The sequence below is a fragment of the Lithobates pipiens genome, unplaced genomic scaffold (genome assembly GCF_037356315.1).
Source record: "Lithobates pipiens isolate NorthernLeopardFrog02 unplaced genomic scaffold, aLitPip1_a1.2 Scaffold_62, whole genome shotgun sequence".
Classification (NCBI taxonomy): Eukaryota; Metazoa; Chordata; class Amphibia; order Anura; family Ranidae; genus Lithobates; species Lithobates pipiens.
In genome coordinates, this window is record NW_027507884.1 from 744,192 (window position 1) to 771,493 (window position 27,302).

Genomic DNA, 27,302 nt, shown 5'->3' on the forward strand with positions numbered 1-27,302 from the left:
AAAAATTTAGTGCAAGGTTCCCCTTAATTTCAATATCAGACCCCGAAGGGCCTAGTATGGATTTTAGGGGGACCCCCACGCAATTTTTTAAAACATTTTGGTTTGGGATTCCCCTTAATATTCATACCAGACCCAAAGGGCCTGGTAATGGACTGGGGGAGGGGGGATCCCATGCTCTTTTTTTCAATGATTTTCATCTATATTGCCGAGACCCGACAATTCATTATAGCAGCTAGTAGTTTTGAATTACTTTTTTTCCTTTAGAAATGTCATTTTGTGCAGGAACTGTTCTAAACACGGGGAAAATTGCGCCACTTTACAAGCATACTATAGACACCCCCCAGGCATAATATTTAAAATAATATTTCATTTTTATTGTTTCACTTTAACCGCATGTACTGCGGCAGCATGGCTTGGCTGCACGAATCGCCGTTATATTACATTGGTAACATAAACGGCCACTAGGGGGCACACGGAGAACCGGGATCTGTGTGTGTAAATACACCGTTTCTGGTTCTCTGAGCAGGGAACTGACAGACCATCTGTCAATACAGAGTATTCCCTGCACAGTCCCATCCCCCTTCAGTTAGAACAAAAAATAGGATACATTTTAACCCCTCCCCTGCCCCGTAGTGTTAACCCCTTCACTGCCAGTGACATTTTTACAGTAATCAATGCAATTGTAATCACACTGATCGCTGTATTAATGCCAATGGGGGTTGGGGTGGTACAGGGTAGGTTGGGGGTAGCACAGGGCAGGCTGCTGCTGGCACAGGGCAGGTTGGAGGTGGCAAAGGGCAGGCTGGAGGTGGCCCAGGGCAGGTTGGAGGTGGTACAGGGCAGGCTGGAGGTGACACAGGCAGTTTGGGGTGGCTCAGGGCAGGTTGGGGTGGTACAGGGCAGGTTTGGGGTGGCACGGGGCAGGTTTGGGATGGTACAGGGCAGGTTAGGGTGGTACAGGGCAGGTTGGGGGTGGTACAAAGCAGGTTGGGGTTGTACAGGGCAGGTTGGAGGTGGCACAGGGCAGGTTGGGGGTGGCACAGGGCAGGTTTGGGGTGGTACAGGGCAAGTTGTAGGTGCCATAGGGCAGGTTGGGATGGCACAGGGAAGGTTGGGGTGGTACAGGGCAGGTTTAGGGTGGCACAGGGCAGGTTGGGGTGGTACAGGGCAGGTTTGGGGTGGCACAGTGCAGGTTGGGGTGGCACAGGGCAGGTAGGGACAGTGTGTGTGACAGTGTGCTGTGCATTAACTTATAGCATACCTCTGATTAACTCATGCTTGCAGATGAAGACCCGGGCAGGTGGGCAGGGCTGTTGTGTCCTCGGGTCTATATCCTTCAGCTGTGGGATTGGTGTGAAGGGGTCTGTGGGAGGAGTGGAGGAGGCAACCACAGCCCCAGCTCCGCCCACCTAATCCAGCTGCCACGGAAGATATTGGAGATCCCTGAGTGGGAGCTGGGGAGTGTTTTAGGCAGCCTCCCCCCGTCCTCCGCACGGCTGAATGCCCTGCTCGCACGCTATAGAGTTTAGTGGCAGCCCCAGTGTCACCCCTCTGGGGGGTGTCACCTTACGGCGAATCTGAATACTGTATATTTTTTTTAAATCCGGCGCCATTGGCAGCTGACTAAACAGGAAGTGATGTTGTGACGTCACTTCCGTGTTTACATCAAGGAGACTGGAACAAAGCCGTTTCCGGCTTCATTCCTTTTAAGCGGACCTGAATGGATGCTCCACATACCTCTATGATGTCAGCGGTGACATGTCAGGGGCAGGGGGGGTTGGGAACCCCTGCTAAGCGCAGTAACATTTACAACTGTGCAGATAAAATAGAAAGCAACGCACACATATAAATAATAAAATACACTTTATTGCATTTTTACAACAGCATAATGAAAAAATACAAATTAAATATAAAAACAAACAGAAATGTATAAAAACAAAAGGCTGATGTCGGGGGGGGGGGGGATCACTAACTCTACAGCTGTTTGTGAGGTGTGGTGATTTGTCTCCAAGAAGCGATTTCTTGCTGCTACAAGCTAAACTAGTGCTATCACATTGGGTTTGTGTGTTCTATTACAATATGGCTCCCCTTTAGTGATTTGTATCTAGGCTCATATGAGTGAATGAAGGACGATGGTCATTAACCAAAAGTGTCACCAACATGAAACACTGCTAAAAACTCAAAGCCTCGTGCACACGATTGGATTTTCCACAGACAAAACCTCGGACTTTCTTCCGAAAGGCATTGGCCCCAAACTTGTCTTGCCTGCAAACGGTACACAATTGTCGTAGTGATGTACTACGTGGTTTTTCAACTCTTTAGCACCACCCTTTGGGCTCCTTCTGCTAATTTCATGTTAGTAGAAGTTTGGTGAGTGTTGATTCGTGCTTTTTATTTTGCGCTTTTCATTTTGCGTTTTTTAGTTCTTTTCTGAACGGCCGTTCGTCAACCAGCCATGTTGCGGAATCAGAGGAGATAACGTTTTATTTATTATTGGCCTTGGAGTTATTGCTTTGACTCAAGTCCAGTCCAGGAACAGGAGGAAGAGGAGTTATTGGACCAAAAATTGGTTGCTTTATTAATCGGGACCAATTATGTCATATGCCTTTGCTGCGGGAGCTCCAGGAGAATAATCCGGATGATTTTCGGAATTATCTCCGGATGATGGACCCCTGCTTTCACCAACTCTTGTCATTGTTGACCCCCTATATTAAGAAGCAGGACACATGCATGAGGCTTTTATTACATTTTTGGGTTGAATAATAATGATTTGATTTGGTATATTTTCTATGTTTTTGGATGCATAGAATGCACTTTTTGGTTAAGTTCTATTGGCAGATAGCATGTCTATTTTTTTTTTTAATGCAATAAAAAAATTGTGTAGAATAATACTTGGCTGTGTTTTACTTCAAATGACAGTTTGGGAGTAGGCAGTTACATTTTAAAAATAAAATGTAAATTTAACAAGGGATACCAACATAGTTGTATCTTTTTAAAAACTACGGGATAATGGTGTTGTGGCAACTTGCACCAAAAAAAAAAAAAAATAACAAGCATAATAATATTATTCTTGATATCACTAGAAAAAAAAGCCTTTGAAAATTAATTTGCCATAACTCCATCAGTATCACCAGCAAAGCAGCTTTGTTATTATCCTATTAAAGAAAAAGAGAATTGTGCGAGATTTCATAATTTGCCGCGTTCGTAAAGTTAATTCTCCATTACGAATGCTAGTTTACAAGAGCGACCGCTTCTGGCTCGTCCTTGCTTCCGAGCATGTATGTTTGTACTTTGGACTTTTGTCCAATGGACTTGTGTACACACACTTGGAAAATCCGACAACAGACAGCAAATTTTAAAGCCTGCCATCCAACATTTGTCTGCGGAAAATCCAACAACAATTGTCCCATAGAGCGTACAAATTGTCAGAATTTCCATCAACAGCACACAATTCCCGTCGTAAAATCCAATCGTGTGTACGAGGCTTTAGTCTGCAGGGTTCAATATTGGGGATTCCTTTATATATATTTGTGTACGAGGCTTAAGGGTGTGTAGACTGAAGTGCTGAAATTTAAGATACTATATACAAGAATAAAATAAATACATAAATTCGGAGCACTTTATATTCAACCATGGTATCATGAGACTACCTAGGCAGAAGTAGGCATCTATCCTCTGGGGCAAAGTAATTATGTAGTTGTTCACCTCCCTCTGTATAAAGAGTTTTATAGCCATACAAAATTGAGGAATCCATTATCACAAAAGGCTGACTAAAAGCTGAATTGCCACCTACAATTGCGTGCAGGAAAACTAGTCTTTAGAGTCTTCTCATTCTTATGCATGCAATGCTATGATAAGAGCTTTTACACTAATGCCTCGTACACGCGACCGGACTTTTCCACTGACTAGGTCCGACGGAACAAATCCATCGGACAATTTGATCGTGTGTTGGCTCCATCGGACCTTTGCTGTCCAAAAATCTGATGGATTTAGAAATAGAACATGTTTCAAATTTTTCCGACAGACTCGAGTCCGGTCGAAAAATCCTTTCGTGTTTATGCTAGACCGACGGACAAAAACCGGCGCTAGGGCAGCTATGGCCTACTGGCTTTGAACTTCCTTATTCTAGTCCGGTTGTACGTCATCACGTTCGAATCCATCGGACTTTGGTGTGATTGTTTGTGGCCAAGTCTGTTCTTTCGGAAAGTCCGTCAGAAACTCTGCCGAAAGTCCATCGGGAAGAGAGTTGGACCTAGTCCGTCGAAAAGTCCGCTCGTGTGTACGCGGCATTAACCTTTAGCTATTCCAAAATAATCAAGAGTTTACAAAGCTACTTATAAAATATAGCAGTCTCAGGTAAACATTGGCATGCCTTGTACCAGCACAAGGAGTTCTTATACACACGGTCGGACATTCCGACAACAAAATCCCACGGATTTTTTCCAATGGATTTTGGGCCAAACTTGTGTTGCATGCACACGGTCGCACAAAGTTGTCGGAATTTCCATTCATTCTGAACAAGGTGACGTCAAACACATACGTCGGGACTATAAACGGGTCAGTAGCCAATAGCTTTCGTCTCTTAGTTTATTCTGAGCATGCCTAGCACTTTGTCCGTTGGAATTGTCTATACACGATCGGAATTTATGCGATCGGATTTTGTTGTCGTAAAAATCTTAGATCCTGCTCTCAAACTTTGTGTGTCGGAAAATCCGATGGAAGAAGTCCGATGGAGCCCATACACGGTCAGATTTTCCGACAACATGATCCGATCGCACATTTTCCTGTCGGAAAATCCGACCGCGTGTACGGGGTATAATACTTGCATGAATGCCTAGATCAACCATTCTCAACCAGAGTTCTGTGGAACCGTAGGGTTCCTGCACAAGTTCCCAGGGGTTCCTTTAGGTGTGGCTGATTGACCCCCCATCTGATGGTTCCTTAATAGTTCCAAGCTCAAAGACACTTGACAAAGCCAACAGCTGTCTGTAAGGATGACCACCAATGTAGGGGGGCATTCTTTCCACTGAAGCCCCAAGAATTTGTTTTAGCAGAGGTTCCCTGAGACCTGAACTTTGTTTTAAGGGTTCCCCTTGAGTAAAAGGGTTGAGAAAGGTTGGCCTAGATGGTGGAAGTTTGCTAAAAGTAGATATACAGATATATTCAGAAGTTTGCATGGCTATAGGTACAGATTGTGGACCCCAACATTGGATCAACGTTTTGTTTTCCTAGCACACACAGAATGTGAGTCTTGGCGCTTTTCCATCATCTTTCGGATTTTTTGGGCCTCCGTTCTGTTTGAGCCTCTCGCTGTTTTTTATCCACAGCAAAATAATATGACTATCATTATAAATACAAGTCCAGACAGTATCAATCGAATTTTGTTAGAGAATGTAACATCCACAAGTTTCCTACCTGAGAAAAACAAAAGAGACAAAAATTACCATTATAACACTTACTGTGTTCCTATTAATGTCCAAAAATATCATGGCTTACCAACCTCAAAAATGTGTACTTCATTTTCAGTATACTCAGTATATTCAGTATTTAATATAATATAATATAATACAATATAATACAATAATACTTAATTTAAAAAATCTTAAAAAGGCATTTTTTTCAATATATACGATATTATAGTATAATATACTGTAATACAGTAGAACATAGCATAATATGTGTAGCGCACCCCCTAAGGAGCTGCAGATAAACTGGACCCCCCTCTCCTGCACAGCCAGGAACTTTTCACAGGCACTCCAGAGACAGAGAACAGTTCGTGATTTTATTATATTTTTATAGGGTAAAAATTTGGATCAGGGTGACAGCTATGTCACTCCGTGATGATCTGACAGGCTCCAGTTAAATGTAGCAACAGCCCATTACAGGCAGGGACTCACAGTGCCTATGAGTGTAGACCAACAGAGTGACACAGCATCTACATTCACATCACTTTCTCTCTGTGGTCACTGATCCCAGCAGCACCTCTTCAGGCACTGCCAACCCACCTGGCTGCAGCTGACCCTTTACTAGCCCTCCAGGCTAATTACGTAACCAGGTGATCCCGCGGAAGAAGAAGTTGGGAAAGAAGAAAGAAGAAGACATTAATAAAGGAATTGTCAAAAACCGGCTATTGTCTTTTAAAAAAAATTTGATACTTTTTTGTGAAATGGTAGGGGTACATTTGTACCCCCTTACCATTTCACACAGGGGAGGGGCCAGGATCTGGGAGTCTTCCAGATTCTGACAAGCCCCCCGCCCACATACCCCCACAACCACCGGGCAAGGGTTGAGGGGATGAGGCCCTTGTCACCATCAACATGGGGACAAGGTGATTTGGGGGACACTCTCTCGTTCCTCCCTCTTTTCTTGTGGCCTGCCGGTTGCGTGCTCAGATAAGGATTTTTAGGGGGGGCTCCCACGCCATTTTTTTTAATTTTGGCGCAGGTTCCCCCTTAAAATCCATACCAGACCTAAAGGAATATTTCTCTTTTATTGTTTCACTTTAAGCATTTTTAAAAATCACTGCTCCCGAAAAAACTGACGTTTAAAAAAGAAAAAATTGCATTGATACATGTCCCCTGGGGCAGGACCCAGGTCTCCAAACACTTTTTATGACAATAACTTGCATATAAGCCTTTAAAATGAGCACTTTTGATTATTCACGTTTGTGTCCCATAGACTTTAACAGTGTTCACGTGCTCGAACATATTTTTTGCCTGTTCATATCTTCTGGATGCGAACCAAACCGTGGGGGGGGTTGACCCATCCCTATTCTTTATGAAGGCAAAAAAAATTGCAATGATATGCACCTGTCAAACTGTCAAACAGGTGCTGAAAAATTGGTGTTTGGGTGTTAATTGTGCCCATGAAACCTATACCAAAAACATTTTTCCAGATCAAATGTTTGAACACCCTCAAAGCTAGGCAGCCTCGAAGTCCTGCAGAGATTCCACATCCCAAAAAGACTTATTCAGTGACACCGTCATCAGGGGCTTCATAGCTGGTAATCCAGGACTGATTAATTTTTAGAAAAGTCAAACGGTCCACGGAGTCTGTGGACAGATGCGTTCTATGATCAGTAACGAAACCTCCTGCAGTACTGAATGCCCGTTCTGAAAGCATGCTGGATGCAATGTGGCCCAACAACTCAGTGGTATACTGGGAAAGTTCTGGCCAGTGTTCTATTCTCATGAGCCAATAAGTCAGTGGATGATCAGCTGGAAAGCTCTCCATATCTGTTTTGGCTCTAAGGTAATTGTCCACCTTGTGATGCAGATGCTGCCAATGGAATGTGGAAGCTGGGCAGTGAGGACTTAAAAAATTCAGAAATGCCTCACTTAGGCGGACGCCTTCTCCAACGCTCCTTTCTTGACCAACAGAAGACTCAAAACGACGTGTCCTCAAGAGATTTTATCTTCTGCACTCTCTGTGAGTTCTGAGAACTTCCCTTTATACTGGTGGTCAAGGAGGGTTGCCAACCAGTAATCATCCTTCTCCTTTAGTCCACGTATTCTTGGGTCCGTTCGCAGGCTTTGAAGCATGAGGTTTCCCATGCGCCTCAAATTTGTTAAGGCTTGAGAAGCAGACTCCTCGGGGTCACCCAGAATGACAGCATCTGGAACTTCCTCCTCCCAGCCACGTAATACTCCCAAGGGTCCTGGGGTTGGAAAGCCATCGCTTACAGATTGACGCATATCTTACTCTTCTTTGAAGCCTATGAAAGTGCCAGAATCCTCCTCCTCATCTTCCTCCCCTCTCGGCTCCTGTGTGTTCTGTGACATAGGAATGATTGACTGTGTCTGGATAAAGTGGGCCTTGAGAGGAAAGGATTTCCTCCTCTTCCTCCTGCTGCTCTGAGCCTGTCGCCATGCCGTATTCGCACAGGTACTCCTCGACGGCCCTCTGCTCATCCCTAGTGGTCAGTGGGAAGAATGTCTCTTACATTGGTGGTCAGTGGGAAGAATGTCTCTTACATTGGTGGTCAGTGGGAAGAATACCTTTTTATATTGGTGGACAGTGGGAAGAATGCTTCTTATGATGCTGGTCAGTGGGAAGAATGCTCCTTACATTGGTGATCAGTGAGAAGAATGTTCCTTACATTGGTGATCAGTGAGAAGAATGCCTCTTATTACAGTGGGAAATGAGAATGCTCCCCTTACTGATGCAACACTTAAAACAAAAAAAACAAAACAAAAAATCTGCTTACTGATAGCTGAAAACTTCATTTGTGTCAGTGGTAATGTTTTTTACATATACAAATTGCTCAGTGCTGAAGGAACCCTTAACAACATCTAGAGGAACATCCTGGCTGAGAAAGGCTGCTTTAAACAAACTTCGGTAGCATAACTAGAAACTCATAATTACCTTAAAGTACTGACCTTTTATCTGAATAAAAACCACTGAACTCTTCTTTACAAGCCTGGCTGAAGCTTTCACTTCACATGAATAATTCCCAGAATCCTCCAGCTGAGCAGACCGGACTCCATATTGGTCATATAAATTGAATTCCTGAACAATCCATCCATCTCTGTAGAAAGCAAACTGTAGTTTTGTCCCCTGTCTGAGTGGACTTAGACTGGTGACACACATCAGGGTCATCTCATCTCCTTCCATAACTGGATAAGGGATTACAGTAATGTTTGGTTTTTTAAACACTTCTGGAATTAAATGCAAATGAAAGCAAATATATTATTATAGTGAAACACAGGAACTGTTGTGAAAAAAAGTCTACTGAGAAAGGATCCTGATTGTCACCAGATGTCACCTATTGCTAGGAGAAAACATCTGCAAGAGTATTATGATCTCAGTCCATAGGGTCAAAGAGGAAGCGAATAGAGAAGGGAACGTGGTGTGGAACACCATGCCTCCTTCATTTTTCCAAATTTTACCCTCTTGTTATCTAACCTTCATTTTCCCAAAGGTTAGATATTAAGAGGGTTAGATTAAAATTGTCTCTTTTGAGCAGCCAAGGAAGACAGCATGCTTGACAAAAAATCTGTCAACTACATAGGAATGTTGAGGCATTATAACTGTCCCAGGTATTCAAAAGACTTCTGATAAGGCCCCATTGTAAATGGCCAAGTCTTAAATGGGACATATCTAGTTAGGCTAGGTTTGACCTATAACTGAACTCCCAGATCCCATATTCATACACATTCCATAATTCCTACTGTAATGGAGTTGCCTTCCTTAAAAGTGGTTACATTTTTGTAGAAGCAGATACAACTCTTGGTTACTCATCAAACATGACTATATTACATGATCTACAGGGCTACTAAGACGCCTTATGCCGCATACACACGACTGGAATTTTCAATGGACTAGGTCCGATGGTCTTCCCGAGGGACTTTCGGCGGAGTTACGACTTTCCAAATGAACGGACTTGGCCACACACAATCACACCAAAGTCCGACAGATTCTAATGTGATGACGTACGACCGGACTAGAATAAGGAAGTTCAAAGCCAGTAGCCAATAGCTGCCCCAGCGTCGGTTTTTGTCCGTCGGACTAGCATACACACAAACGGATTTCTCAATAGGAACTGGGTCCGGCGGAGTTCTGGCCGAAAATTTTGAAACATGTTCTATTTCTAAAGTTCATCAGATTTTTGGACAGCAAAGTTCCGATGGAGACCACACACGATCGAACTGTCCAACGGATTTGTTCCTTCTGAACTTTGCTGTCGAAAGTCCTGTCGTGTGTAGGCAGCATTAGAGCTCCTAAGAGAAGTACACAACATAGACCTGTTACATATAACAAATCATAATTTTATTATGCTCAATGATACTGGTTTACATATTGTATAACTTTATGGTTGGTTGGTTGGTCAGTCATATGGAAATGTAGATGTACCCAAGGTAAATTGGACTTACAGGTGTTTCATCTGGGTATTATATGACACGCCAGAAAACCTACAATACACTCCTTATACTTTTTAATTGGGTGGAGTGGTTTTGTTCCATACCATCCTGTCTGGGGAACAAGAAAACGTAGCTCTCTGGCAGCTCTCATTTTACTATCAGAACTACTATGGATAACTAAGAGTCACGCTATTAGGGCCAATCATTTTTGCTAAATCAACATGGAAACCAGGCATACTCCTCTAAAAGTGGTTGTAAGGTCTAGGTGTTTTTGTTTTAATGTATTTCCTGTATTAGGGTAAAAAACACCCCTCTAACTATTCATCAATGCTCGACAGTATCCCCGAGGTCACAGAGTAGTTACGAGAAGAGGGAAGACCAGAATCAGGAGAGTCAAACTCCACAGACTGCTGTGGTTCGGCTGCCACTGCCGATGGAGTACCATCAGTGTTGGTCAATTGTTACATCATTAGCTACATCTTGAGTCTTGGCTGGCATGTTTAATGGTTGACTCCAGGTGACTAATGCCCTGTACACACGGTCGGACTTTCCGATGTAAAATGTGCGATCGGAAATTCTGATTGTGTGTGGGCGCCATCTGACTTTTTCCGTCGGAATTTCCGACACACAAAGTTTGAGAGCTGGAGCTAAAATTTTCTGACAACAAAATCCGATCATTTAAATTCCGATGGTGTGTAGACAAATACAACGCACACATGCTTAGAATAAAGTGCCACACATGCTCAGAATAAATTACGAGACTAAAGCTATTGGCTACTGGCTCATTTATGGTCCTGACGTACGTGGTTTACGTCACCTCGTTCTGAACGATCGGATTTTCTGACAACTTTGTGCGACCGTGTGTATGCAAGACAAGTTTGGGGCAAAATACGTATGGAAAAAATCAGACGAATTTTGTCGTCAGAATGTCCAACCGTGTGTACAGGGCATAAGAAAACGTTGGGGTGATACTGTATAATGATGGCACCTGGAGTAATTTTTACATGCTATACATGACTTCTCTTGAGAAAGCGGGTCATGTCAATCCAAGAAGCAGATAACTTATCACACCTGGCTTTTGTGTTGGTTGTTGGTGATATGGACCAGGTGTTGAATTCAACCTAAGAGGACTTCAAAGGGGTTCACTGGATTTAATCATTGGGACTTTTTGTGGTCCTTTTTACACTGTTTGGATTTTTCAATGATTGATTCTGTATAAGAGATTTGATTAGTCACAATTCACAGTAATTTATTATGTTAGCGTAACGCTATTATTTTTACATATATGGTGTATGGGAGCTTTATGTTTGCAGCTTTGTTATTTCCCCCCCCCCCCCCCGATAGCAAATAGATTGCTAAGGGGGATTACACAGAAGAGGAGGGTCATCACTAAGCCAGATGATTATATTGAGGCTCACCTTGTATATAGATATTGACTTCTTTGCTCCTCTTCTTCGCACTGCTAACTGTAGTTATTACTTCACAGTAATAATTCCCAGAATCCTCAAGCTGAGCAGACTGGACTCCATATTGATCAGATAAGCCGAATCTCTGAAGATTCCTTCCACCTCTGTAGAATGCAAACTGCAGCTCTGTTGTCTGCCTGTGTGAACCAGGGATTATGTCACACGTTAGAGTCATTCGATCGCCTTCTACCAATTCACTCGAGTTCGCTTTTAATAATAGATAGAAGAGCGGCTCTAGAAAGGAAGAAGATAACATTTCTTGGTTAGTGCACGTGACCTGAAATTCTTATAGACTGCAACCCTTATGCCCCGTTCACACGATCAGATTTTCCGCCAACAAAACCGTGGAATTTTGTTCGAAGGTTGTTGCCTGCAACTTGTCTTGCATACACACCGTCATACAAATGTTGAACAACAATTACAAACGTGGGGACGTGGTGACGTATAAGACATACGATGAGCCGAGAAAAAGGAAGTTCAATAGCCAGTGCGGCTCCTTCTGTTTGATTCCGAGCATGCGTGAACTTTTGTGCGTCGGACACTTGTACACGCGATCGGAAATTCCAACAACAAAGTTTGTTGGTGGAAAATTTGCGGAAACCTGCTAGCCAACATTTGTTGGCGGAAAGTCCGCCAACAAATGTTCGATGGAGCATACACATGGTTGGACTTTCCCCCAACAAGCTCACATCCAACATTTGTTGTCGGAAATTCCAACCGTGTGTACGGGGCATTAGTTAGACATGGTGAGGTGTTTGGGGAGACCTACAACTGGATTCTGTTCAGAATGTTAGATATAGTTGGGTCAAGTTTACTATTTTGTCCTCATAAATTATATATAGTGTTTATATGATACTCAGGTAATAAAAAACTGTTTAGTGGTATTTAAAATAAATTACTACAAGACTCACCATGGAAACACAACATTTAGCAACAGATACAACTGTAACTCATTTTTATCTGCCCATTTGTTGTCTTGCAATTTCCAAGGGGATGAAATGGAAAAGAGGAAAATCCAGCGCACTATAAGCAAAAAGTCCCAAGTGTTAAATGTCCAAAGGAGCATAAAGACAGGCTTTTATAAACCAAGAGTCAAATGGGTTAAAATCAGTGGCTGTTGATGCGCATTGGAATTGCAACAGACGATCGGAATTTCTGATCAAAACTTTTTCTGACCGAGAAATTGACAACATGCTCTCAATCTTTTGCTGGCGGGAATTCGGCCAGCAAAAGTCCGATGGAGCATACACACGGTCGCATTTTCCAACCAAAAGCTCTCATCTGTCTTTTGCTGGCCAAATTTCCGATCGTGTGGCATTCCTCTATTTTTCAGTCGTCTGTAGCAAAAATAACAACAAAATCCGAGCGGACTTTTTCAAATTGTGTGTAGAGATTTTCAACACACAAAGTGCCACGCATGCTCAGAAAAAATTTGGAGACGAAAGCTATTGGCTACTGGCCCCTACGTAGTCCCATCGTACGTTTTGTACGTCACCTCATTCCGAACGATTGGATTTTCCGACAACTTTGTACGACTGTGTGTATGCAAGACAAGTTTCGGCCAAGATCCGTCAGAAAAAATCTGATGGATTTTGTGGTCAGAATGTCCGACTGTGTGTATGGGGCATTAGTCTGTAGGGTTCAATATTGGAGATTCTTTTGTATAATTCAAAATGTTCATTTCATAATTTAAATAGAAATATGTTTATTTATGAATTAATTCATTTATAACAGCTATTTATTTGCCTTCGTATATCCCTTCTAGTAAATTTAAAGATTACATTAGTATAATTTAAATTAGCTTTGGAAATAAGTTATCTTGATTCCTTTATTGAACAAGTTGGTTGATAATTTAAAAAATTGTTGCAATATTTAAATAAACTTCAATCTAATAATCACCATTTATGTGGATGTATAATTCTCTGCTTCTCTTCTTTACGCTTTTGGTTGGCGCTCTCACTTCACAGGAATAATTCCCAGAATCCTCCAGCTGAGCGGACTGGACTTCATATTGATGAGATGAACTGAATGTTTGAACGTTCTCTCCATCTTTATGGAATGCAAATTGCAGTTCTGCCCTCTGCCGATGCCAGCTTAGTGTGGTGGTACATAAGAGGGTCATGTGATCTCCATCTGTCACCAAATCTGGAGTTACTGTAAGTTCGGGTTTCAAAAAAAGTTCTATAAAAACATGGAAAATAATGTTCTGTTACAACTGAATTATCATATTCTGTACTCTTTAAAGACTTGAAACAGTTCACTATGAAATCTGTTAGATATATTTGGTTTCTTTTCAGCCAGCTTTACTTTCAAATATTGTACAGATAACATTTACTCTTATCTAAACTAAAAATGTGTTTATGTATATACATGCTCACGTGATGTACATTAGTATATGTATGTTATTTCCGTATTGTCCTACACTATTTATTAACATAGTGTATATAAATACAACTTTGAGTCAAACATTTATAAACATTTATAAAGTTAAGCACTCATCTTCCAAGACTGGTTGATATGCTGGAGCAGAACTTCTCAACCGGGGTGTCATTGGGTTCCTCAGGGTGCCAGAAACACTGGACCTAGCTTGACCTGGATCAACACCATAAGTTGTCATGCTGTGGATGGGCTGGCTGACCACCAAAGTAATTTTTTGCTAAGATGTTGGCAGCTGGCTTGCCCCCACCATGGCAAAACATGATCCTGCACCAGGGCAGGTGGCATGGAGCTTTTAAAGATTACCATTAAAAACATTTGGGAGCACTCCATTCTTTATAGAATTTGGCCAACTTATCAATAAAGATGTTGTCCTTATAACCAGCATTATGAACCATAAGACTAACATGACCTTACAATGGGGTTACAACAGAAGGAAATACATACATGTATTTAAAATCCAACAAAAAGTTATACATTTTAGGAGAAAACATGGAAATACTATGAATCACCATCAAAATTTAAATTGACAACGCTGTCATCCAAGATGGAGGTTTCATGGAGGGCCACCCCCAGCAATCTGGACAGGATAAAAGCCTCCTCCAGGCCTGGAGAGGATAGCCACCTTCCCCAGACATTCTGCAGACCTGGAGAGGACAGCCAACTTCTCCATACATTCTACAGACCGGGAGAGGATAGCCATCTTCTCCAGTCCCTCTCCAAACTGGGAGAGGATAGCCACCTTCTCCAGACCTAGAGAGGAAAGCCACCTTCTCCAGATCTAAAGAGGATAGCCACCTTCTCCAAACCTTCTCTAGACTGGGAGAGGATAGCCACCTTCTCCATACCTCCTCTGCCTTTCTTCAGCTGCAGCCAAAAAGAAAAAGTTCTGATGTGAAGAAGGAATGGTTTGGTGGGGGGAATTTAAAGGAGGAGGGGGGTTGTGATGTGAAATTTCAACAACACAGTTCTGTTTATTATGCCAGGCTCAAGTTTCCCATTTATAAGTAACATTTACATTTTTTTAGATTTTAAACTGGGGGCCTAAAGATTTTGCCTACTTTGAAAGGGTGCCATGACTGAAAAAAGGCTGAGAAATCCTGTTTTGGAAAATGTGGGCAGCTGTTGGCAAATATGTTGGTAAATGCAGGCAACTAGAGATGAGGGAATTTCTGAAATTGTGAAAAGAACTTCAAATTTCAGAGTTTTACCAATGGCTTTCCCATTAGGGTCCTATGGGATCCATCTGTCAGGGCTGGCTTAGCCCTTCCTTCTCTGGGCTGGCTGCTCAGTTGTCGGCTAATTGCCAGCTCTCATCTCTCTCCACAGTTACCCAGATGATCCTGATCTTGCTCATCTGACCGGCCTACTTAAAGCTGTCCAGCTCACTTCATCTCTGCCTTTGCCTTGGTCACATCACAAGAAACCATCTCCTGCGGTTCTGTTTAAAGACTTGCTTGCTGACATCCCTTCTGGCTCCTTATCCTGCTTGCTGTTGCTCCACTTAGATCCCTGACTTCTGGCCTGGCTGATTACCCGATCTTGTTATTGAACTCTGGACTGGCTGACTACTCGATCCAGTTACTGGACTCTGGCTATGCTTTGACTACGCTTACTCTATTTACCTTTTTATTTTTTAAGGATAAACACGTGTGATTTAATTGTACTTCTGTCTCGGACTGGTTCATGGTTTCTGACACCAACTTAAACTTCAAGAGAATGATGCAAAGGTGTGCAAGATGGTTTGAGAGGCTCCTGGCAACTCTGTCTGATGAGATGATGGGGTCAAAGAAAGCCTGAGCCACTTACCTATAACATGGATTTAAAATAGAAGAATGGGACCTGATGGCACAGGAAGTAAATCTAAGGATGCCCAAGCAACAGCAGAAGCACATATAGAGCAGAAACAGCTTTTAAAGCAGCCATTGGTCCCTTACTCCAACGTGTCTTTTGGAATTCTAAACCACACAAAATAATACTGAAATTCATTTGAATTTGGCCATCCAAATCCATGAAATGTGGTTAAAATTTAACATTGTCCGATTTTGTTTGCACACAATAATCTTTTTAGATAAGTTATGTACATTACAAGAATTTTAGCTGATTTTATTGAATATTTGTACACTTTTCTGTAGAAAAATGCTTTACTATTTAAGGCCCGTACACACGCTTTGATTTTCGGACGTCAGTTGTTAATGCGGTACTTTCGACAGCCGATTTCTCTTTTTCGTCAGACAAAAGCTGGATATGCAGACTATAAAATTTTTGCAGGATGTAAACTCAACGTCTGATTTTCGTTTCAGTAGTATGGTTTTCGTTCTCAGAAATGAAAGAATACATACAAAACTATTCAACGCGTTACGTCACTTCTGAGGTTGTATTTTGTCAAATGAAAGTTCTCGTGTTATTAGAAACCTCTTCACTTTTGACATGAGACTAGCATGCCACAAAAATCGGACGTGCTGTCGTCCGAAAATCAAAGCGTGTGTATGAGGCTTAAGAATGAGGAAATCTGTGTATGCAATCACCGCCTGATCAGTCTTAATGTTATAATAAGGAAAGGAACACCAACACTTCAGATATAAGAGAGTAGTCAAAGTATCTCACCAAAAACCCACCCTTTTTGCAGAGAATGCCTATAATTTGACTTCAATCTCTAGGCAAATCTTTGGGAAAATAATATTTCCCATTGGTAAATTACCAACTGGTGCATTGTAATGCCGCGTACACACGATCGGATTTTCCGACAACAAAACCATGGATTTTTGTTTGAAGCATGTTGGCTCAAACTTGTCTTGCATACACACAGTCACACAAATGTTGGCCAAAAACTCAGAACGTGAGAACGCGGTGACGTACAACACGTGCGACGAGCGGAGAAAAAGGAAGTTCAATAGCCAGTGTGGCTCATTCTGCTTGATTCCGAGCATGCGCAAACTTTTGTGCAACAGACTTGTGTACACACGATCGGACTTTCCGACAACAAGCTTTGTTGGCAGAAAATTTGAGAACCTGCTACCAAACATTTGTTGGCAGAAATTCCGACAGCAAATGTTCGATGGAGCTTACACATGCTCAGACTTTCCAACAAGCTCACATCGAACATTTCCCATCGGAAAATCCAACCGTGTGTACGCGGCATAACAATTGTGCATTGAATCTATGATTGAGCTGTTTGGAATGAAATGTATTAGAGAAAGGAGCGTGTTTGCTAGAATTATAAAATTATTCTCCTAATCCCAGTTCATTCTTCACGTTAGCCAAAATTCTAAGTCCAAATGAAGGGTACATTTTTCCATTTACTGAAACGTGTCGTTACACTATGTTTTTTTTTAGACTATTTTAACTGAATAAACCTAGTGCTTGGACTCATACTTTTGGGTGTGCCGCTCATTCTTGTTCTTCCAGGGGCAATACATTTAAGCTCTGTAAAGAATATATTGCCAATTGCAGTACCTAGGACTGAAATGGAAGCTCCATCCGAATGTCTGTGGTACATGCCATAGTGGAGCACTTGTTTTGTACATGCGTATTTCCCGGTCTTCTGCACATCCATATTTCCAATAAGGAATTCATCGATATAACTCCAGTCTTGAACGACAACGTCGTCTTTGTAGAATATTGTCTGTCCCGCATCATATTGAGGAAGATGGCGACACCTCAAAGTTATGTTATCTCCTTCGTGAACATAGTAAGGAGCCTGCAGGATCACCCAATCTGAAACACACACACATGGGAGGCCTGAGATAAGTAGCTAATTCAAAGAACACAACATAGACTGTTAAAGCATATCTATGGTCAACATATCAAATCATATGCTAATTTCCAGTTATTTCTAGCCTACTCCTATTCATTTAAACAATCTAGAAGTTTGGAAACTTACCTTTTGAAGATCCTCACACATTTTCTCCTTGAATTCTGTGATGCAAATTAGCTGTTCCCTGTGGTACAGGAATCACTGCTTGCAGACACCAAGGTACCATGCTGTGTTACATTTAAGATATATATATATATATATATATATATATATATATATATATATATATATATATGTACACTATATTACCAAAAGTATTGGGACACCTGCCTTTACATGCACATGAACTTAAATGGCATCCCAGTCTTAGTCCGTAGGGTTTAATATTGAGTTGGCCCACCCTTTACAGCTATAACAGCTTCAAACTCGCTCATCCATGTCTTTATGGACCTTGCTTTGTGCACTGGTCCAAATCATTTGGTGGAAGAGGGATTATGGTGTTGTTTTTTTTTTAGAGTTGCCACCTCATCCCTTTAAACCGAACACATATTAATTACACAGGTTCTGAGGCAAATTAGGGTGGTAATGAAACTCACTTATCTGTATTAAATTAGCCTCAGAACCTGTGTAATTAATATGTGTTCAAATTAGGGTGGTAATGAAACTCACTTATCTGTATTAAATTAGCCTCAGAACCTGTGTAATTAATATGTGTTCGGGTTTAAAGGGATGAGGTGGCAACTCTAGTTGTTTTCCAGGGGTTGGGCTTGACCCGTTAGTTTCAGTGAAGGGAACTCTTAAGGTGTGAGCATACCAAGACATTTTGGACAATTTCATGCTCCCAACTTTGTGGAAACAGTTTGGAGATGGCTCCTTCCTGTTCCCACATGACTGCACACCAGTGCACAAAGCAAGGTCCATAAAGACATGGGTAAGTGAGTTTGGGGTGGAGGAACTTGACTGGCCTGCACCTCAACCTGATAGAACACCTTTGGGACGACTTAGCCCTTGTACACACGGTCGGACATTCCGACAACAAAATCTGTCGGATTTTGTCCGATGGATTTTGTCTGAAACTTGTGTTGCATACACACGGTCGGACAAAGTTGTCGGAAAATCCGATCGTTCGGAACGTGGTGACGTTCGTTCGTAAGGACGGGACTATGTTCAGGCTAGTAGCCAATAGCTTTGGTCTCGTAATTTGATCCGAGCATGCGTGGCACTTTGTCTGATCGGAATTCTCTACCAACGATCGGAAAAAGTCAGATCGGATCATGTTGTCGGAAAATTTTATAGCCCAGCTCTAAAACTTTTTTTTATATTCCGACGGAAACAGTCCGATGGAGCCCACATGCGGTCAGATTAACCCGAAAACACGGTCCAATCTGACATTTTCCGTCGGAATATCCGACCGTGTGTACAAGGGCTTAGAGGGGAGACTGCAAGCCAGGCCTTCTCCTCCAACATCAGTGCCTAACTTCACAAATGCTCTTCTGGAAGAATGGTCAAACATTCCCATAGACACACTCTTAAACCTTGTGGACGGCCTTCCCAGAAGAGTTGAAGCTGTTATAGCTGCAAAGGGTGGGCCAACTCAATATTGAACCCTACGGACTAAGCCTGGGATGCCATTAAAGTTCATGTGCATTTTTGGTAATATAATGTATGTATAGTAGGTTTTCTGATCTCCACAGACTTTCATAGATGAATCAGTTTGTTTGTAATAGAAGCAGACGATAGGTTACTTTGAGTGTTTGAGTGATTATGGCTGTAAGCCATAATCAGCAAAATTTAAAATGAAAGAAATGCTTGCAATATATCACTCTATGTGTAATAAATCTATATAATATATGAGTTTCACTTTTTGAATTGAATTACTCTACAAAGCTTAAAAATTGACCCATGGTCTGTAGAGTAGACATAAGTAAGGGGCTTGCACACATTATTGTGTTTTTTGCAGAGTTTCTTAAAACCTTGCATGACTGCAATCTAACCTGCCCTGCCAATCCTATACACCTGCTTATCAGTCAATAAGGCTTGGGCATCTGTTTCAAAGGCAGACAAAACTTAGCAAGGGGTAAGGCCTAAAATGCGGTACTGCTAGTATTGGTCACAGCTTGCATAGAGCTTCCAGGGCTCCTTTAATGATGCACGCAAGCATCTGAAGTCAACGCTCAAGCTATGCCAAACCCAAGAGTCTAAACGCAGTGAAAAAGAAAATATTTGGAAAAGTATCACCATAAGTGTATATTGCGATATCAGAACTGAACTTACCGTTGCTAACATCCAACCTAAGTGCATCACTTCCTTTGGTATATTTGGTCCAACAATGGTATTCCCCCCCGTCTCTCATTTCTGCAGAAGAGATGGTGGCAATCCTCCTTGTCTGCACCCACTCACCATCTCTGTACCAGTAGTATGCAGCATCACCTTGGAGGATAGACTCAACATTACAGGTCATTACTATATTCTCTCCCTCAAATATTTTGTTCACGTTCGGAGTGAAGGTCACCACTGGTTTTGCTGCAGCACCTAGGAAACATCAGATGCATCTCAAAATAGGGAAACAATTCTTTGGTCTTGTAGAGCATTTACAGTACATTGTCAACATTAGAATACATTTGACCATATAAAGCCAAGGTGCACTCTCCTCCCTATCAGTATGCTCCTTATTAACACCTGAGCACTGCAGCTGATTGGCTCCTTGTGCTTGTAGGCAGGTGCCTAAAAGTTATTTGCCTTGTGTGCCAAAAGAGCTAAAGTGTGGTTATGCAAGAGTTTAATGTGTGCCATGGTGTGCCTTCCCTCTGTATGTGTCACTTCCATAAGCGATATAGGCAGGAGGAGGTAGGACCTTGTAGGGTCTTTGGGTCTATGTAGGTTGAGAGAAAGACCATACATGTGGGAATCTGTAATCAGCTGTGGAGTGGGGGTTACCCTCAGTGGGACCCCCTTATGGGACTATGGACTGAAACTTTGTTACCCATTCTTTGGAAGGAGGCCTAACTTAAGGTATGAGAACCACAACACAGACCATGCAAAGCACTTAACAAAAAGGGGAATGGGAAATGCCATGTTTGCATGACTGTACTGCTCTGGTAACTTGATTGGAAACATCGAAAGCTGTATGAACAACTACTTTTCTTTAATAAAATAAGTTCTGGTTAAGTGAAAATGTCTGGCCTGATTCACTTGAAGAGAGTGAAATTGTATTCATACTGTGTATTGGTGAACTGGGGAGCAAAGTGTACAATTACAAGTTGATATTTTGGGTTATGAAGTTAGGAGTAATAATAATTAAAAGCAGTAAGCTTGGGAGAGAAGCAGTGGTGGCCGGTGATGGAGGTTCTATAAGAAGGGTGGCCTGGCACTTGGTGCACTCCACTGAGCAGTTGAGTCCCTCTCTTGGGGCCCACTGCAGAACAGAACCCTCCAAGGCTTCTCTGTGGGTTGAACTGGATGGACTTGCCGCTATTTACCTGATTTCAGAGTGCCCCTTGGCGCTCACGTGACTGGCCGCCTCTCTCCTCCTCAGCGGAGGATTCAACGGGGGATTCAGCGGGTCGTCAGCGGGGGATTCTCGAGCCCTCCCACTGCAGCTGTCATTTAGGGAGAAGGGAGAGCCGGCCATTCATGAGAGCACCAAATGGCACTCTGAATTCAGGTATATATCGACATTTTTTTTTTATAAAGCACAGACCCAGGGGCTCCTTACATTATTAAACAGAAAGGATGGAAGGAGGCAATAAAGTGGCTAACAACAACTTTAAGATATGATATTTTCTATTATTTTTCATTATAATACATAAATTGTAGCATTGTTGAAAATTCTATTCAAAACAAATATATATACAGTGGAACTTTGGTTAACAAGTAACACGGTTAATGAGCGTTTTGAAAGACGAGCAACTTTTTCTTAAAAATCTGACTCGGTTTGCGAGTGTTGTCAAGCTAATGGGGTGTGCAGTACCGTATTTGGTCAAAGGGGCGGGGGTTGGCCAAACGATTCGGAGCCGTACGGAAATACTGGGAGTCACGCCGTTTCCTAGTCTTTCTGAGTTCAGCCGTGGGGTCTCCGAGTATTTCCGAGGCTCGCCGGCGCCCCCCCTACCTCTGGTCATATGCAGTATTGCATGCAATAGGCATCAATGCGGAACAAATTACCTTTGTTTCCATTGACTTCTATGGGGAAACTCACTTTGATATGCAAGTGCTTTGGATTACAAGCATTCTCCTGGAATGGATTATGCTCGTAAACCAAGGTTCCACTATATATATATATATATATATATATATATATATATATATATATACACACATATATACACACGCACAGTAGGGCAAAGAATTATTTGATCCCCTGCAGATTTTGCTCAGTTTGCCCATTTACAAAGAAATAAAGGGTCTATACATTTTTTAATAGGTGTATTTTAAAAGAAAGAGACAGAATATGAAGTCCAAAAATCCAGAAAAAAACACATAAAACAATGCTATAAATTAAGTTGCAGGCCAATGAGTTAAATAAGTATTCGATCCAACAGCAAAACACAACGTAATACTTGGTGGAGAAACCCTTGTTGGCAAGAACAGAGGTAAAACGCTTCTTGTAGTTGGTGATCAGGTTTGCACACATCTCAGGAGGGAATTTGGTCCACTCTTCTTTACCGATCTTCTCTAAATCCTTAAGGTTTCTTGGCTGTCTCTTGGCAACTCAAAATTTCAGCTCTCTCCAATAATTTCCTATAGGATTAAGTTCTGGAGACTGACTAGGGCACTTCATGACCTCAATGTGCTTTCTCATGAGCCACTCCTTTGTTGCCTTGGTGGTATGTTTTGGGTCATTTTCATGCTGAAAGACCCATCCACGACCCATCTGTTATGGCTGAGGGAAGAAGGTTCCCGTCCAAGATCTTACAATACATGACCCTGTTCATTGGCCCCAGACAAAGTCAGCCTTTACCTTTAGCAGAAAAACAGCCCCAAAGCGGCATGTTTCCACTTCTGTGCTTGACTGAAAGGATGGCGTTCTTGGGGTCATAGCATTTTTCTTCCTCCAAACACAGCCAGCCAAGTTAATGCCAAATAACTCAATTTTGGTTTCATCTGACCACAGCACTTTCTTCCAATCCTTCTCTGAATCATTTAGATGTTGGCATGACTGTATGTGTGCCTTCTTGAGGAGGGGGCTTTGCCATGTTTGGAGGAAGAAAAATGCTGACTATGAATTCAGAACACTATTCCTACAGTCAAGCACAGAGGTGGAAACATTATGCTTTAGGACTATTTCTCTGCTAAAGGTACAGACCAACTTTGCCGCATTGAGGAGCCAATGGATGGGCCATGTATTGTAAAATCTTGGATGAAAACCTTCTTCCCTCAGCCAGAACACTGAAGATGGGTCATGGATGGGTCTTCCAGCATGACAATGACCCAAAACATACCGCCAAGGCAACAAAGGACTAGCTCAAGAAGAAGGATATTAAGATCATGGAGTGGCCTAGCCAGTCACCAGACGTTAATGCTATAGAACATTTATGGAGGGAGCTGAAACTTCGAGTTGGCAAGCGAGAGCCAAGAAACGTTTAAGGATAAGTTCACCTTTACAGAAAAATCGGTAAGGTGAACTTACGCAGGGCCTCCTCCTCATCTCAACCCCCCCCCCCCCCCCCCCCCGGTCATGCTGAACTGGAGTGCGCCAATTTCCAGTTCTGACACCTCGTATAGCCGCCTGACCAGTCCGGGCCTTAGAAATCCCCTCAGCTTAATCAAAAAAAAAAGAAAACGTACCTCATCAGGAGATATGTTTAGGATCATTCTAATTGCTAGGTGCCATCACATGGGCGGCACCGACCAATCAGATCCACGTAGCCCATCCTATCACCGTGGGCGAAGAGGAGAGAAAGCCGCTGGGATTTCAAATACCCTGATTGGTAAAGCGGCGATACGATGTGGCAGAATGTACGATTGACGCTCTCCAGGTTGGCTGGACGGGGTGCGATGGCGGCAGAGTGCAGTGTATGTTCACCTTACAGATTTTCTGTAAAGGTGAAATTACACTTTAAGGATTTAGAGAAGATCAGTAAAGAAGAGTGTGGACCAAAATCCCTCCTGAGATGTGTGCAAACCTGGTCACCAACTACAAGAAATGTCTGACCTCTGTGCTTGCCAACAATATTATATATATATATATATATATATATATATATATATATATATATATATATATATATATATATATATATATATATATTTATTTATTTATTTATTCATTTTTCTCTTTGACTTATATGTTATATTTTGAAAAGAAGTCTCACCCACAATTCCCAGTACAGAGGCTGCAAAAAAAAGAAAAAAATATTAACATATGCTCATTAAACAGCAACAGTGTAATTAACTCAAGCTTAATAATTTGATGGTAAATTGAGTAAGCTCAACACTTAGAATTCTTAAAAATCCACAGTAAATTATGAAGCAAAGCAAAAATATTATTCTGCACCCCTGTTCCTACGTTTTAATGTATAGGACTTGGAAACAAGGCTAAGCGACTCAACCATGCACAAAATCATAGGAACTGGAGTGCAGAAAAATGGCAGCAGTAGCTCTGGAGTCAAAATTTCAAATGTTTGGCTGTAGCAGGAGGCAGTTTATTTGTGGAAGGACCAGAGAGCGGTACAATAATAAGTGTCTGCGGACAACTGTGAAGCATGGTGGAGATTCCTTGCAAGTTTGGGGCTGCATTTCTGGCGTTGGGGATTTGGTTAGGATCAGTGGTGTCCTCAATGCTGAGAAATACAGGCAGGTACTTATCCATCATGCCGTAACCATCAGGGAGGCGTGTGATTGGCCCCAAATTTATTGTGCAGCGGGACAGCAACCCCAAACATCCAGCCAATGTTATTAAGAACTATCTTCAGTGTAAAGAAGAACAAGGAGTCCTGGAAGTGATAGTTTGGCCCCCACAGGGCGCTGATCTCACCATCATGGAGTCTGTCTGGGATTACTCGAAGAGACAGAAGAAGGATTTTAAGTAAGCCTGGACTGGGACAGAAAATAGGCCCGGGCATTTTAGACTGAAGATTCCATTTTTTTTTTTACTACTTCACCGGCATCAAACAAATAATCAGAGACGGATTATTTGTTTGATGCCGGTGAAGTGGTGACAAGTCCGATGAGGAGATATGCTTTCAAAAAGGACTTTCTGCTGTGCAGTAATCCCTTTTGGATGGCTAATTGAGCCACCATTGGCTCCCATATGGATATTTGTGCTTTCTCTGCGGCCCTCACATTGCAACTTGTTGTGCACTGGCATGGCCCCCTCAGTTCCCATGGTGGACATACTTGGGGTGATCATTGTGTGCCGACAATGGGAGCTATTTTATAGATGGATTACGCCTGCTCCTGAGGACATGCCTTTTCACGAAACGCATAGAGCACAACGTGCTGCAATCCTTCTGTTTTTTTTTTTTATCAGGTACATTAATGTTCTTGATTTTGATTGTACACTGTATCATTGTTGTAATAACTGATGCGATTAATTATTTTAATCATGTTGCAACATAGTTATTAATTATCTATGGGTAATTTAATAAATATTGTCTTCAATGTGCATTTACCTTTGCATACGCATTTCATGCCATGGTTTTATGCTCACTACATCGACTGTTGGGTACACACCTCATTCAAAGTCCCAAACTCTCTTTTCTTTCTATTTACTAAGTAGGTGACTTCTAAAGGCAATTGGTTCCACTAGATTTAAATTAGGGGTATCAGAGGAAAGGGGGATGAATACAAATGCGCACCACACTTTTCCCATATTTATTTGAAAAACATTTTTGAAAGCCATTTATCATTTTCCTTCCACTTCACAATTATGTGTCACTTTGTGTTGGTCTATCACATAAAATCCCAATAAAATACATTTACGTTTTTGGTTGTAACATGACAACATGTGGAAAATTCCAAGGGGTGTGAATACTTTTTCAAGGCACTGTAAGTAAGTTATGATTATCCATAATTTACCGACTATATTTTATCCAATAAAAAACAATAAAAAAATAAGGATTCAAACCAATTTGGATCATTGGTGATACATTATTTTGGATGCATCATGTCATCCGAATGAAACAAATGGAAACAAATGAATACGTTGTTTTTGTGATTATTTATTTCGGATTGACCGAGCCTCTTTTTTTTTTTGCTAGAAAATTACTTAGAACCCCCAAACAGTATACATTTTTTTTCTAACACCCTAGAGCAGTGATGGCGGACCTTGGCACCCCAGATGTTTTGGAACTACATTTCCCATGATGCTCCTGCACTCTGCAGTGTAGATGAGTATCCTGGGAATTGTAGTTCCAAAACATCTGGAGTGCCAAGGTTCGCCATCACTGCCCTAGAGAATAAAATGGCGCTCATTGCAATACTTGCTCACACCGTATTTGCGCAGCGGTCTTACAAGCGCACTTTTTTTTGGGGGGAAAAATACATTTTTTAATAAAAAAATAAGACAACAGTAAAGTTAGCCCAATTTTTTTTATATTGTGAAAGATAATGTTACACCGAGTAAATTGATACCCAACATGTCACGCTTCAAAACTTTTACCCTTAAAAAACTCCATAGGCAACGTTCTACAGGTTGCATGTTTTGAGTTACAGAGGAGGTCTAAGGCTAGAATTATTGCTCTCGCTCTACCGATCGAGTCGATACCTCACATGTGTGGTTTGAACACAGTTTTCATATGCGGGCGCTACTCATGTATGCGTTCGCTTCTGCACGCAAGCTCGGCGGGATGGGGAGCGTTTATTTATTTTACCTTTTATTTTTTATTTTTACAATTGTGTCACTTTTATTCCTATTACAAAGAATGTAAACATCCCTTGTAATAGAAAAAAAACATGACAGATATGGGGGGTCAAAAAGATCTCAGATCTCATATTTACACTAAAATGCAATAAAAAAAAAAAAAAAAATTGCCATTTAACCACTTACAGACCGGACCATTTTGCTGGTCAAAGACCAGACCACTTTTTGCGATTCGGCACTGCGTCGCTTTAACTGACAATTGCGCGGTCGTGCGACGTGGCTCACAAACAAAATTGACGTACTTTTTTTCCCCACAAATAGAGCTTTCTTTTGGTGGTATTTGATCACCCCTGCGGTTTTAATTTTTTTGCGCTATAAACAAAAATAGAGTGACAATTTTGAAAAAAACGCATAATTTTTTACTTTTTGTTATAATAAATATCCCCCAAAAATATATAAAAAAACATTTTTTTCCCTCAGTTTAGGCCAATACGTATTCTTCTACATATTTTTGGTAAAAAAAATCGCAATAAGCGATTATTGATTGGTTTGCGCAAAAGTTATAGCGTTTACAAAATAGGGATAGTTTTATAGCATTTTTATTAATAATTTTTTATTATTTTTTTTTACTAGTAATGGCGGCGATCAGCGATTTTTATTGTGACTGCGACATTGTGGGGGACCCATCGGACATTTTTGACACATTTTTGGGACCATTGTCATTTATACAGTAATCACTGCTATATAAATGCAGTTATTCCTGTGTAAATTACACTGGCAGTGAAGGGGTTAACCAGTGGGTGGCAGTGTAGGGGTTAAGTGTTCCTAGGGGTGTGTTACTAACTGTGGGGGGGTTGGGCTTTCATTTAGTGAACACTGATCTCTGCTCCAATCACATGGAGCAGAGATCAGCGTCACTAGTTGCTAGGCAGAATGGAGAAATGCTGTTTACACGGCATTTCCTCCATTCAGCCGTCCCG

The 27,302-nt window shown here is 41.7% G+C and overlaps 1 protein-coding gene across 1 annotated transcript; it reads right to left on the reverse strand.

Moving 5' to 3' along the window:
- Nucleotides 1–1,985: 1,985 nt before the first annotated feature.
- LOC143958849 (Fc receptor-like protein 3) lies at nt 1,986–23,864 on the reverse strand (the record flags this gene model as incomplete). The annotated part of the gene is made up of 7 exons (XM_077467831.1): nt 1,986–5,415; nt 8,379–8,657; nt 11,279–11,560; nt 13,226–13,507; nt 17,219–17,479; nt 19,794–20,051; nt 23,834–23,864. Coding segments are annotated over 7 exons (1,491 nt in total), but the record flags the coding sequence as incomplete, so codon positions are not given.
- Between the last annotated feature and the right edge of the window lie 3,438 nt (nt 23,865–27,302).